We start from the raw sequence: 14,704 nt of genomic DNA on the forward strand, positions 1-14,704 counted from the left end.
TTTCTTTTATAATAAAGCAAAATTTAATAAAGTTATTTACAATACAATCATAATTCACATCATGTCCACAAGTTTAAAACTATGTTCCTTATGCTTAGGAATGACATTAATGAAGGTTTTGTACAGAACTGCACCAAAAGGCAGTTTGCAGACGACATTGGTGCCATCATCGCTGCGAGGGTGTGGTATATAGACTTCTTTTGTGTAACGGACAACTCCATCCTCCAATGCAAATAATGTTTTGTTACGTCCGATTCCCACCTACAGGGAGTAGAGAAAAGTTGCTGAACTAAGTGTACACAAATTAAGAGTTAAAAGTCCTATTGGTGTACATGTTCAAGCATCTTGCACATTTTTTCACATTTGTCCTCTAGGTTACTCTCACTGTAGTTCTTCCTGGTAAAATACTTTATAAATAATTGTCCAATACAGAAGCAATTATCACAATGTTGCAACTGGTGTGGCCAGCTTTAATCTTCACATACCGGTACTCTGGAATACACAGCCAAAAGTGTTTCCCCCACAACACAATCTTATCGAACACATTTAGGGTCCGACTCAGACCCGCTCGCTAGATGCATTCTCTCACGGCAGTCATTTGCCAAAGTATGCAAATCCCGCAATCGCATAGGAAGACATTAGTACGCCCACTATGTCTTGACGTGCAATCGCGGTATGTATTTAGACGCCCACCAGCAAATCTTAAGACACTCACTTTCCCTTAGTGATACATACACCACTTCCTGGAGATGACGTGTAACAATCGGTAACATCGAGTACCATCGGACCCATAAGCAGCACTTGCGCCTGACCATACCCTTCAGTGTGTAAATCCGCCATGTGACGTGTTATGATGCTGCGTCTTAATTATGCATGCCTCTAAAACGACGTTAAGACACACCTACGTTCGAACCACCACATCCCCGTTTCCCTCGACCAACCCGTCACCACCCACAAACGGCTCATCCTGTCACTCATCCTAGCGAGGCGTCTGTGTACAAGGGATAATCGCACAGACTGGTTCGTGCACGCACACTGCGACTTATACGCATGCGCAGATTGCAAGCATCGGTTTGCTACGAGCAAACGCATCCTAGCAAACGGGTCTGAATCAGGTGCTTAGATCCAACAATATTCTGTACGTTTTTCACAGGTTTCAGGCGTTTACTAGTAGTTTTCCCTTATAAAGGAACTTGCATTTTAAACTTACATCAACTATGGCCTGATAGCTACCAAATGAAAACCATTAATTATTTTAAATGTGACTCACCTGAGACCCTGGGTGCCAACGCATTAATCTCTGGGTAGCAAGAATGTTTCCAGCATGAACAAATTCACCTGAAAGTGAATAAAGAGAAAGGAATAGGATGCATATAGAATCAGTCTGAGGTTAAGTAAAACTAACAATTCCCAGTTCAGAGCTGGAAGATTGTCTCCGCATTTAAACAGAAGAGACGCCCATTAGACGATAACACTTTTCTAAGCTCACATGGCACAAATGCATAAAGCAGTGATTTTCAACATTTTCAACTCGAGGCACACTTCACAAGACTTTAAAATTGCCAAGGCACACCCTCCGGCGATACGGCGTGCGTGACCAATGAAAAAACATACACATTGGCTCCCACATAAATATACACACACATATTGGCCTCCTCAGGAATAAAACACACTACGTTGGCCTCCTCAGGAATAACACACAGTACAAGTGCGCTGAGCTGACCGCCTCGGCACACTTGACAAACGCTCGCGGCACACTAGTTTGCCGCAGCACAGTGGTTGAAAAATGCTGGCATAAAGTCACAGTGTCTGTTGATGTGCAAAGTGTCTGAGGTTTGATTTTTACCTGAGAGGGGGGGGGGGGGGGGGGTAGCTACTAACAGGTTCAGTGTAATTACTAGCAGTGCTACAAGACCTTTCATTTTGCTTAGGAGCTGCAGTTACCTTTACACTGCAGGGCTATGTAGAGAAAAATGCTGCTATACAGATGTCCTTAAACATCTTTGTTGCAGTCTCCCCAAAAAGCTCCTCTCAGATTCTGTGAGACTCTACTAGCGCTGGGCATCTTTTTTTTGCTAAACATACATCTAAATCGCAATGCGATGCGACTAGGATGCACCAGCAGACTGTGCTGATTAATTTGATAAGTGACAATTGTATATCTGTGTGCACCCGATTCTGTATATGAAGCACAACGGAACTTGGAATGAAAAAAAGCTGCGGCCTCTACATTGTAGCACTTTGTATACAGATTCAGAGACTCGGGTGCACACAGATGTAAAAGTGTTACATATGAAATGAATCATCACAGTCTGCTGGTGCATCCTAGCCACATCGCATTGTGACAGACGCATTTTCGGTACAAAAGATACAAAAAAAAAGTCTCACAAGACCTGGCGACTCACTCATGCCATGCAAGTCGTGCTGCGTGGCGTATTGAGGCTGGATGTATGAGGACACATCTGTACATCTTTCTATGGTCACTAAATCAATGCAATGTTCTCTCCAACTGTTTAATGATGGATTTTGGAATACTGTATTAACTAGCCATACCTCCTACTGATCAAAGAGGGCCTTTTGGACAACAGAAATAAATGTGTGGTTGGTTGGATGGGAAGTAGTTACTAACTCGACAGTAATGCTGTTGGCAGCATTATGACAAAAAGGGCCAACGTTGATGCGGTTGCAATGTTATTTAAAGTATTTATTCGCGTTTGCATTATAACTTTAAACATGATGCTTTACTATCATGTTTTTAAGTTATAACGCAGACACGGCTACAATGCTTTAAAAACATTCTGGGGTCTAACTGGAGAGCTGAAGTCCTCCAATGCTCATTCATGATGCTGGTGCAAAATGATTTCCATAACCTTATATGGACTTAGATTTTTGAACTTTTAAAAATAAAATCACTATTAGATCTTCAGCTATTGTTTTCCCATTTCTATCAAAGGTACTTGTGTACTTTACGGACGCATTGCAGAGAGATCCCAATGAATGTTTTAAAAGGTACTTGTGTACTTTACGGACGCATTGCAGAGAGATCCCAATGAATGTTTTAAATGGTATTTGTGTACTTTACGTACACAAGTACCAAAAGTTGTCCCCACCAAAAGAAGAAAGTTGTATGCTCGCCACAAGGTTATATTCCCCCTCAATGCCCACTTGGATGGCAGGGAATGACGCTGGACACTGGCTGATGACGTCAGGGTCCTCTCCGTGAAGGGGATTTAGACATTACCATGATGGATAATAATAATGAGTGTAGGACACTTTGGTTCTCTTTGCAATAAGTCCATAAAGTACACAAGTACCCTATCAAAATCTGTTAATATCTGTTTATATTTATTGTGAGGTAAAGTATAACATAAGTTGCATGTGTGATATGTCAAGAATGTATTTATCTAGCGAGTCATAGACAAAAACAACAGATTATTACATGCACAGTATGGAAAAACGAAACACTGCGTACAGCAGAGCTAACCCACCATGAAACAAAAAGCCTTGCCTGCATAGTGTGTGGTAACGGACACCTCAACATTATATATTTTTTTTTTAAACCCATCAAGACAGAGGCAGAAAGATTCTGGAGAGATATGGTCACCGCCACTTCATGCCACGATCATCAGGAGGCAATGGGCAGAGGAACTGTAATAACACTCCCTAAGTCAATACTGGACTATTCATGCAGCCAAGCCTATGAGTACATTGATTTAATTCAGCTTTCATGTTATATAGATCTTGTGTTACACAATGCAGCATATGTTGTTTTAAAATCAGGTATGCTCTTAGACAGTATTTTGACTGTGCTCTTCACTAATATTTATACAACATTTTAGTTTAAAACGCTGTTGCACTTTTAGTTATAATTAAACAAGCTACAATTTCAGCTGAAAAAAAAAATGTACCAGGCTAAAAGAAAAGGCCCCCATACGATTCTGGCAATTCTGCATTTTGCAGAGGATTGTGTATAAAAATCTGCAATGCATGGGGTTCACAGGTCGCAGGTTGCAAACAAGTGATTGTGATTGTTAAATCAAGTTGTCCAACATGTTGGATTTCACAGATCAATTGGGGCTGTAGATTGCTAGTGTATGGACATGATCAGCAGATTTGCAAACCTATACTAGTAAAATGATGGGCCTTTCAAGATTGGCAGACCTGTATTTGCTGAAATTGATCTGCAAATCACTGAAAAAGATCTGTAATGTATGGGTGCAGATTGCTAGATTAGGAAATCCGAAAATCAAGCAAAAAATCTCCAAATTGTTCAATTGTGATTTTCTGATTGCTGATGTATTTAAGTCTTTATTTACCTTAAGTCTTTATAACATCCATCAAGTATGTGTGTCTGTTCATAGTTACGGTGATTGCAGCAATGTCACTAATGTTTAAGGCGCGTATCCACTAGACGAGAAAAATGAGCGATTGAACGATTACGACATAATTATCGTTAATTAATCGTGCAGTAAAATGCCGGCAGTGACCAGCGATGCGCGTTCCCACTGGTCGTTGTTGACATTTGTCATATCCTGAACATGCAGGCCAACCTGACGAGATAGTCAGGTTGTGCATTTTCGGTGATGAGGGAGGGTGTCTGCACTGAACGACATATCATTCTTTCAGTGTGGGCACATTTTCCACTGCACAGGTTAGAGAACGATTACAATGTTCTAATCGTACAGTCGTTTCACTCTCGTGTAGTGGATATGCACCTTTACTGTTGGCAATGTATTGTGGTCATTTGCATTTTTAACTGCACAAGATCTTTTTAAGTCACTAATTGACACTAATGAACACTGCACTTCATGTACATTTTAGGCTATGTAATAATGGTTGGCTGTAAACATAAAACAGATTATAATGGCACAATGACATTTGGGCACATTCAAGAGTCATACCATCTAATTTCTTGTATCCATATCTCCTGCCTGAACTTTTTCCTCCTAAGTTTTTTGTACTAGAACCAGCTTTCTTTGATGCGTCTCTAGCCACGATCCATGTCACTGGAGACGGCAAAACTAAGAGGAGACAAGTTAGTTATTACCAGTGTAACTTACTGCATTAGACCAAAATAGTATAAGTAGATAAGCAAGATAAAAATAGAGGGCCTGATACAGAGCGAGCACTACTCCAGGTGGCGCATGTACATGATTCTGCCACTTACGCCGGCATGCTCCTGGCATAGGCAACATACAGTAAGGTGCAATTGTGAAGGCATGATGGTGGGAAAAAGATGCATATGCACTTGGGACAGGTGCAAATAGTGGATGATGGTTGCCAGAGAGTAAACAGTTTGTTATTGGCTTTTTCTGAATACTCTGCTGACTCCGATTGCTTTTTTGTTGTTGTTTTTTTTACTAGAATTACAGCAAATTAAAAACTTGTGTATATTCTATCCTAAAAGGTCCAACTACAATGAATTATATCATCCATGCAGTTTTTGTTTAGTGACACGTATGGGGTAGGCATAAGGCATAAGTACAGGATTGTGGGTTCAGGGTGACTAGAGACCCCAGTGTCTACTACATTTCAGACCAGTTACAGTCCAGGAGGCATATATACAGGATATATTGCGCCAAATTCAATTCACTGTGATGTTGAATAGCGGCGGGAGGGAACTCTGAAGCTATTCAATACACCGTGCTGTTTGGGCTGCTAAAGGATTTCTCCTCGCAACCCCCTGGGGATGGGAGGAGAAATCCGACAAAAGTGTCCGTTGCGCAGCTGTTTGCCGGCTTAGCGTGGTGGTAGCAGCCACACGCCCGGCACTTTAGTTGGAAAATGCCGGTTACCACACATAAAACACCCAGGTTAAGTCGCAAGAACCGGCATTCTCAGATTTACCTGCTTCCTGGCCAGGCAAACAGCGCGTTGAATAGCTGCAGGAGCTCCCTCTCACGGCAATTCAACATTGCACTGAATTGAATTTGGCCCATAGTGTGTGGGTTTAGGGGAACATGCAGACATTCAGGATCAGGTCTGAAAGTCTACATGGACTTTAGGTCAACATGATCAAAAAAGTCTACGCCAGGATGTCAACATACATATTTTCAAGGGTAAGGTTAAACGTAAAGTAATCATAACACTGCATGTCAGCATTATCAACAAGTCAGCATTTTATAATGTTAACATATTGGCTGCCAACCTAAAGTCCATGTCGACATTAAGAACTTGTCAAAATTCTGAATGTCGACTTTTTATAACAGACTTGCTGGTGACAGATAACACATAGCAGACATGCAGCTGCTGGTCATGATGATGACAGAGCATGTCGGCAGCACAAGTGCTCAGCAGATATCACGCACAGGGACGAGAAATTCGGGAATGGGATACACAGAAGCAGCTGCCATTGCTGCAAGTGTCCTCCCTGCAGAGGTGCTGCAATGTGACATCTCACCGCAGGCACACACATACGGGCACTGGGCGGCGACAAATACCGGCATATTACACAATCAATACCCCTGTACGGCGGGCATGTAGCCTCCGCCTGGTCCTACACCCGTGGACTGCGGGAATGAGCTGCCTGTGTAGGATCCGTTTGCACTTACCGAGCAGCCGGGTCACCCCTCCGAACACCACCGACATCGCGTGCATCCGGGAGTTATTACTGTCACTTCCGCTTCCGCTTTTTTTCTTGCGGCGGCAACTTTGAAGACACATGAAGAAGAAGCTGCAGTAATGAGCTGCTCTCCCGGGGACAGTGACGAAGAGGATCTGCCCCAAGTGCCCTTTCTGGTCCCGATCGCATGTCGCCGTCCTGATGTTATTATGGTTGCGAGCAGCGACAGCGACGAGGAGCGGCCGGTGGACCTCCCCCTGTTCCAGCGCCTGACTGGCCCCTCGTCACGTGATCCGCCTCCAGCCCGGCCCACGGGGGCCCCTGCCGCCACACGTGGCCCTCCGCAGCGGCCCCAGGCCCAGAAGAGCTCCGCGTCACGTGACCCTGCCTCCAGAGCCGCCCTGCAGCCCAAGGCAGGAAAGAAGAAGCCAGAGACAGTCACTGTACACATAGATACCGGTACCATATACAATACCCTATACTATTCCATATTCCCTTCCTGCCTGCTGCATACATTGTGGTCCTTATGTATGGTATCCGGTCGACACATTATGAATGTCGACAGCATACAAGCTGGGAAAGCCAGGTCGGCTCAGAGTGGTCCTGTAGGCCACAAAGTTGGGATGTGCAGGGGGCGTAGTGGCACGATTGTGTTATAGTGGCCCCGCCATACTGTTCATCCAACTGCCCACTTGTGCTCTTTAAGTGTGGGTGGTGTTTAATGTGTGAGCAGCTGGTGGGGGGCTTGAGTGCGGGAGACTTGCCCACTTTTATAGGGGTTGGGAGTGACACCCAATTTTCGGGAGCCTCCCGGCAGAGTAGGCAAAGTATGGTCGAAAGTTAAAATGTTGCCGTGGTCATTAGGTCGACCACTAATATGTAGACACGTTTTTAGGTCAACATGGTTAAATGGTCGACACATTCAAAAGGTCAATATTTAATGTCAACATATTGTTTTGATGATTTTTAGGGTTAAGCTAAAATAAAAGTTGAAATTATTGTGTTGACATGTTAAATGTCGGCCTTTTAACCATCTCAACCTAAATACATGTTTACATATAAGTGGTCAACTTAATGACTATGTTAACCTTTTGACTGTCGACATCCATAACGTGTTGACCTTTTCACTGTCGACCAGTCATACCACACCCTACTGAATATTGGCACTGTGTGTGCAGAATCTGGCCATCATTATAGTTCACTGCTGTCCTTGTTGTTAGTATAGATGGATTGGCCTCATGGACTGTTGTCCCAGTCATCCAAACAAGAGTATATTGTCCCAAAATAACCATTTTATAAAAAATAAATAAATGGACTGTAATATTTGTAGGCTTCTTTTTACTATTGTGAATTTCTATTAATTATGGTCATGCTATTTACATTTGTAGAACAAAATACTGTATTAGCCTGTACCACCTCTGATGGGAGGCTATTCCACTTATCCACTACCCTTTCTGTGCAGTAATTGTTTCTCACATTTCCTCTGAGCGTGCCTCGCTCTAGTTTCAGCGCATATCCTCGTGTTCTAATACTCCTCTTCTTTTGAAGAATCCCCTTCTTGTACCTTGTTAAAACCCTTGATATATTTGAAAGTTTCTCTCGTGTTCTCCTTTCTCTCTGCTCCAAACTATACATATTAAGATCTTTTAGTCTTTCCGCATAAGTTTGTGAGATAGGCCATGCACCATTATTAGTTGCCCTTATTTGTACAGTCTCTAACATATTTATATCCTGCTGGAGATATGGCCTCCAGCACTGAACACAGTAATCTACATGAGGCCATACCAATGTCCTGTACAGTGGCATTATTACTACTTTCTTCCTGCTACTGATTGCTCTCCTAAACCCCCCCCCCCCCATACATCAGCAATTTGCAATCGATTGTGTATAAAAATCTTTCCCTTTTTCAATCGATTGTGGTAATTATGCAATTTGCAATCGATTGTGTATATAAAGCTTTCCCTTTTTTCAATCGATTGCAAATTGCAGAATTGCTGCAATTAATTGCTGATGTATGGAGGCCTTTATGCGACCAAGCATCTGACTTGCTTTTCTCATCACTGTTACATTGCTTACCTGCCTTTAAGTCACCTGAAATAGTGACTCCTAGTGGGCAATTCAAATGTTTTGGGTGCTGTGATAATTAATGTGCACCCAATGTAGCAATTCAATTGTTTTTGGGTGCCCATTATTGTGCCCAATTAGAAAGGGTTAAGCAGTATATAGCAGCTAAGCCCTGCTAAAGTCCTGGTTAGGGCACCCAAACTACGGACTTTTTGCACATTTCTGCTCGCCTTCTCAGGAGGGGGCGAGCAGAAATGTCAGCGCTGGTGGCTGTTCACTCCCAAACGGAGCAACAATTGAATTGCTCAGTTGGGCACCCAGCATTGACAGCTGACGGCGCTAACAATTGAATTGCCCCCCCAGATCCCTTTCCTGTAACTGCATTCTGCACCATTCCAGAAACTTTCGGGAAACTTTCCTCAGCCCCATTGCTAATGAAGTAGTGGTCAGGCATATATATCCCTATTGGAGCGCTTTGATTTTTTTTTTTTTTTTAGTAAAGCGTTAACCAGCAGGACTTTCTACTTCAGGGTCCATAGGGTATCCACAGGATACCTTGGGGTATAGGTGTGACGTCAGTCGCAGGGCACCAAAGAGTTAAGCTTTCAGCCTCCCAGGATGCACTAGGTCCCCCTCCTATACCCCGCCCCCAGGCCAAGGCACCTCAGTTTAGTTTGGTGCCCGGCCGGAGTCGGGTGCACCTGTTGGAGTGGGGGCTAGAAGAGCCCCTGAAGCTTTTTCTTCATGCAGCTGTGGCTGCACATCTGGATGAACAGCATGGACAGTCAGTCCTGACGTCCATGCTGTCTTCCCTACACCCCGCCGGTACCAGAACGCCGGTACTGATCCGGGGATGCTGGTGGGCGTCTGGGGTCACAGCTAGCGGTGACCCCAGATGCTCCGGACCATGGCCGGATTCAAGGGGGACAGAGGTAAGCAGCGGGGTCCCGCGGTGGGTCCCCGCTGATCACATGGTCCTAAGTCCCCAGGCAGGGGGCTCCCTGGGGACTGGCTGCAGCGTGGAGCCAGGCGACCAACCTGCGCTTCCACTACCCCCTGGGACAGCGGACCGCAGCAGAGCGGTAGCGCTGCGGCGTCCCAGGGGTTAAATGCATGCCAGGGGAGCGCGCCTTCCCTGTCTCACAGCCGGCGCCTCCCCCGCTGCACACAGCCCTCTCTGCACTGTGCTGACTGGTCCTGTGTCAGCGCTCCTCCCCCAGGCCAGCTTCTCTCTGCTCCTCGGCGGCCATCTTCTCTGCAACGCATGGTGAACGCTGCTGGAAGTCTGGAAGGAAGCATCGTGGTCTGGGTCCCCCCGCATACCTCTCCTCCGCTGTGGCTCAGGTCTGTGTATGCAGCGCTGTGTCCTACCAGGCCCTGTGTCTGTGTAGTTGAGTGATCAGCGCTGTTAGTGCAGGAATTGTTATTTCTCTGCATTGTATGTGACTGTGCTAGCGCTGCCTGTAACTATTCTTCACTAAACTGTCAGCTTTATTACTGTCCCTGTTCTTTCTGCTAAAGCCCTTGCGGTGCGGTGCTGCAGGGTGGTCTCTCGCCTATTTAATACTTAATTGGTGAGAGAGGTCACATACGTGGTGCCATCATGTCTGAAAGTGATTTTCCCCTCCGGCTACAGTGTACCACGTGCAAAGTACCGTTAGCGGAGGGGGAGGGTAGCGCGGAGGGCCTTTGCCGGCAGTGTTGTCCATGGCGCGGCCTATTACGGTTACAGCACCGGTACAGGAGCCGCCCTGGGCTTGTTTCGCTCAGGCGTTAACAGCTTTAGTGGGCCAGTTAGCTCCGCAGCCCGCGTTTACTCCGATGGGTTTGTCCCAGCAGTCTGTGGTGTCGTCACCCATGCAGGGGTTCCCACGACAATTGGTGGTACCCCACAGTCTCCCTATTTCCCCGCTCCCGGGTTCTCAGGAGCCAGCGTGGGTTAACTCCCTGACGAGTTCTTTACAGCACTTGTCGGATGTATTGCAAGGGGAGTCTGTGATGCGGCCTCATAAAAGGCCGGTGGCGTCTCTGTCCGCTCCTTATGAGGATGACGAAGGGACGTCTGATGATGGGGAGATTCTGGATCCTTACGATCAGGAACCTTTCCATACTAAGGACGCTGATGCTAAGTCCAAAGTATATATTCCTGGACTTATTCGGGCGGTCCGCACAGCCTTGGTGATTGAGGACGAAGTTCCCCCAGCGGCTAAATCTAAGTATGCCTTTTTCAAAGATGTGAAGGGCGATGCCACAGTCTTTCCTCTTTCGGGTCAGTTGGTGGACCATTTAGAGGAGGCGTGGAACAACCTGGCAAAAGATACCAGCCGCAGAGACGCCTGGCGGTGGCTTATCCGTTCGCGGATAATTATTTTGCTAAGTGTGAATCCCCTCCACAGGTGGATTCTCACGTGACCCGTCTTGTCCGTAGTGCCACATTGCCGATGCCATCCATGTCCTCCCTTAAGGATGCTACGGACCGCAAGGTAGAAATCTGCCTGAAGTCCGCTTATTCCCTTGCAGGGGGGGCAGCACGGCCGGCTATGGCCATTTGCTGGGTTGCCAGAGCGATGGAGCGCTGGGCGGATTCATTAGAGGCTTCTTTTGAATCCGACTGTCCGGCCGAACAAGCGGAGTTGATTGGCAATCTCCGTGATTCGGCCACCTACATCAACGAGGCGGCTCTAGACATTAGTACTCTGGTGTCTAGAATTTCTTCAGCAGCGGTAGCTGCTCGTCGCACCTTGTGGCTGCGATCCTGGAAGGCGGACGCAGATCCAAGAAAGGTCTGGAAGCGTTGCCGTTTACCGGAGAAGTTCTCTTCGGTCCGGATCTGGATAAGATTGTGGCCACGCTGGCGGCAGCCAAATCTGCTTGTCTCCCGTCGGCCGCTGCTCCTTCTGGTTCTGGACCATCGTCCTTTCGGTCATCTAGGGCCCAGGGCAGGCCCAAACCACAGTCGTTTCCTCGACAGGCTGGCCCTAAGAAATCGGTCAAGCCCCGGAAACAGGCATGGAGTACCAGACGTCCGGCCCCCAAGCCAGATGACAATCCTGCGGCCTGACGGTCCGGGTCTCCCCTTGGGGGATCCCAGGGTGGGAGGCCGCCTGCTGCAGTTCTCCCGGTGTTGGTAGTTCACTACGACAGACACTTGGGTTCTGGAGGTGGTCTCTCACGGGTACGCCCTCTCCTTCCGGCACAGACCCCCGGCTCGATTCTTCACCACGGGTCTACCATCAGACCGGAACAAGGCTACGGAGCTGCGGAAGGTATTGCACACTATGCTCCAGGCTGGAGTTATAGTGCCTGTTCCATTCTCCCAGAGGGGCCAGGGTTTCTATTCAAATCTATTTTTGGTACAGAAACCCAATGGGTCATATCGTCCGATTCTCAACCTCAAAGCACTCAACAAGTCTTTGCGGGTCCCGAAGTTTCGGATGGAGACCCTACGGTCCATCATTCTGGCGCTGGAACCTGGGGACTACATGGTGTCATTGGACATACAGGACGCTATGGCGGTCATGGCGGCTTCTCTGCGGCTGCAAGGAGTCCGCATGTTGCCGTACTTGGACGACCTGTTATTGGTGGCAGGATCTCCAGAGCTCCTGTTACACCATTGGACCTGACCATTGCACTGCTGCAACGGCACGGCTGGCTAATTAACTGGCAGAAGTCCACTCTAATCCCGTCTCGGAGGATTCTGCATCTTGGAGCCTTATTGGACTCGGGACAGCAAAGGATCTTCGTGACGGAGGACAAGATCTCTGCTTTACAGTCAAGGGTGCGCAGTTGTCTGCACAGCCGCCGGGTGTCCTTACACTCGGCGATGAGGTTACTGGGCTCCATGGTGTCGGTGTTCGACATGGTGGAGTACGCCCAGTTTCACTCTAGACCTCTGCAGCACCTGATCCTGTCCAAGTGGAACGGGCTGCCTCAGTCTCTGAAGTTCCAGACGATTGTGCTCACCCCGGAGGTTCGCCTGTCCCTTGCGTGGTGGTTAAAGATGACCCACCTCAACAAGGGACGTCCGTTCTGGGTTCCAAATTGGGTCCTGTTGACAACGGACGCCAGTCTTCGGGGCTGGGGAGCAGTTTCGGGTCCACACTTGTTCCAGGGCAGGTGGACACCGACAGAAGCGGAGCTTCCAATAAATATCTTGGAACTCCGTGCGGTCTTCAATGCTCTCCTGCAGGCACAGCGGTTTCTCCAGGGTCACCCGGTGCAGGTCCAGTCGGACAATGCTACCACCGTGGCCTACATAAACAGGCAAGGAGGAACTCGCAGTCGGGCGGCTCTCGTAGAGGTCTCTCGGATCCTGGTTTGGGCGGAGCGCAATCTTCCGGCCATATCAGCGGTCTTCATCCCGGGAGTGCTAAATTGGGAGGCGGACTTTCTAAGTCGCCAGGACGTTCATCCAGGGGAATGGTCCCTGCACCCGGACGTTTTTCAACTACTGGTGGACAGGTGGGGTCTTCCAGAAATCGACCTCATGGCGTCCCGGCACAACAACAAGTTGCCGGTGTACGGGTCTCGCACAAGAGACGAAGGGGCGTCTCTGGTGGATGCTCTGTCCGTCCGGTGGACGTTCAGGTTCGCATACCTGTTCCCTCCGGTCTCCCTTCTTCCACGGGTAATCCGGAAATTCAAACAGGAAGGAGGGACGCTCCTGTTGATAGCTCCCGCGTGGCCCAGACGGCACTGGTTCTCAGACCTTCAGGGTCTGTCCGTGGACAGTCCTCTGCGGTTGCCGCTACGACCGGACCTTCTGTCTCAGGGTCCTTGTCTTCACCCGGACCTGACTCGGCTGTCTTTGGCGGCGTGGCTGTTGAGACGGCCATGCTGAGGTCCTGGGGGTTTGCCAGCTCTGTGGTGTGTACCATGTTACGAGCTCGGAAACCGTCTTCCGCGAGGATATACCATCGCGTGTGGCATACGTTCTTCCAGTGGTGTCGACCGAGAGGTTATGCACCGCGGGAGTTTCGTCTGTCTCGGATTCTCGCCTTCCTGCAAGCGGGACTAGATCATGGGCTTCGCCTTGCTTCTTTGAAGGTACAGGTTTCGGCCCTATCTGTCTGGTTTCACCGTAGGATTGCTACAATCCCGGATGTGCGCACCTTTATGCAAGGTGTTCTCCGTATTCAGCCGCCCTTTGTTCCACCTGTGGCGCCTTGGGATTTGGCTGTGGTCCTGAGGACTCTCCAAGGACCGCCGTTTGAACCACTGGGCTCAGTGGATATTAAATGGCTAACAGCTAAGACTGTTTTCCTTCTGGCCGTTGCTTCAGCCAGACGTGTTTCTGAGTTAGGGGCTCTTTCTTGTAGACCCCCTTTCTTGGTTTTTTCATGGGAACAGGGCAGTGCTCCGCACTCGGCCCGAGTTTCTCCCCAAAGTTGTTTCCCAGTTTCAGGTTAACGAGGAAATAGTTGTTCCGGCCTTTAACTCACCGGGTCTTTCCGTGGGTGAGGCCTCTTTGGATGTTGTGCGGGCCTTAAGGACTTATGTGGACCGCACTTCTTTGTTTAGGAAGTCGGACGCTTTGTTGTCCTCTATGGCTTCTGTAAAAAGGGTTGGCCTGCTTCAAAGCAAACTTTGGCAGCCTGGATCCGTATGGCTATTTCTGAAGCTTATCTTCATGAAGGCCTACCGGTCCCTCCTTCTCTGAAGGCTCATTCCACTAGGTCTGTGGGTCCTTCGTGGGCAGCTTGACGTGGTGCCTCGGCAGTTCAGATCTGCAAGGCTGCTACGTGGTCTTCTGTCCATACCTTCGTGAGGTATTACAGGTTTGACACCTTCGCCTCTCAGGATGCTTCCTTCGGGCGGCGGATTCTCCTTTCTGCACAGGAGCGTCCCCACCCTTAAAGGATACTGCTTTGGGACATCCCCAAGGTATCCTGTGGATACCCTATGGACCCTGAAGTAGAAAATATGAGATATGGTAAGAACTTACCCTTGTTATCTCTATTTCTACGAAGTCCATAGGGTTCCACAGGACTCCCGCCCTGTCGCACCTGTGCTGCAGATGGGCTTTGCTCTGGTCACCGGTTTTCCGTCTCCCTCTGGTGAGAATGTGATTCTTGTATG

The 14,704-nt window shown here is 48.0% G+C and overlaps 2 protein-coding genes across 2 annotated transcripts in view; one reads left to right on the forward strand and one right to left on the reverse strand.

Moving 5' to 3' along the window:
• Positions 1-6,963, reverse strand: MRPL27 (mitochondrial ribosomal protein L27). The gene is made up of 4 exons (XM_088482617.1): positions 6,552-6,963; positions 4,902-5,021; positions 1,271-1,338; positions 1-261 (listed from the first exon to the last, which is right to left on the reverse strand). Exons 1-4 carry the CDS (start codon positions 6,661-6,663, stop codon positions 55-57), a joined length of 507 nt encoding a protein of 168 aa, XP_088338743.1. The 5' UTR covers positions 6,664-6,963; the 3' UTR covers positions 1-54.
• Positions 6,588-14,704, forward strand: part of EME1 (essential meiotic structure-specific endonuclease 1) — a 26,777-nt gene continuing 18,660 nt past the window's right edge. The window contains exon 1 of the mRNA XM_088482616.1: positions 6,588-7,021. Within this exon, the coding sequence (XP_088338742.1) occupies positions 6,682-7,021 (340 nt within the window). The 5' untranslated portion in view covers positions 6,588-6,681. The remainder of the gene's footprint in view (positions 7,022-14,704) is intronic.

Source organism: Taudactylus pleione, unplaced genomic scaffold (genome assembly GCF_031769625.1).
Source record: "Taudactylus pleione unplaced genomic scaffold, aTauple2 ptg000290l, whole genome shotgun sequence".
Taxonomy (NCBI): domain Eukaryota; kingdom Metazoa; phylum Chordata; class Amphibia; order Anura; family Myobatrachidae; genus Taudactylus; species Taudactylus pleione.

Excerpts from the sequence above, each read along its gene's own strand:
- MRPL27 (XM_088482617.1), bottom strand. The coding sequence starts at position 6,663 with ATGTGTCTTCAAAGTTGCCGCCGCAAGAAAAAAAGCGGAAGCGGAAGT. Across the intron at positions 5,022-6,551 it reads AGGGGTGACCCGGCTGCTCG|TTTTGCCGTCTCCAGTGACA; the intron begins GTAAGTGCAAAC and ends GTCTCCTCTTAG. Across the intron at positions 1,339-4,901 it reads TGGATACAAGAAATTAGATG|GTGAATTTGTTCATGCTGGA; the intron begins GTATGACTCTTG and ends ATTCACTTTCAG.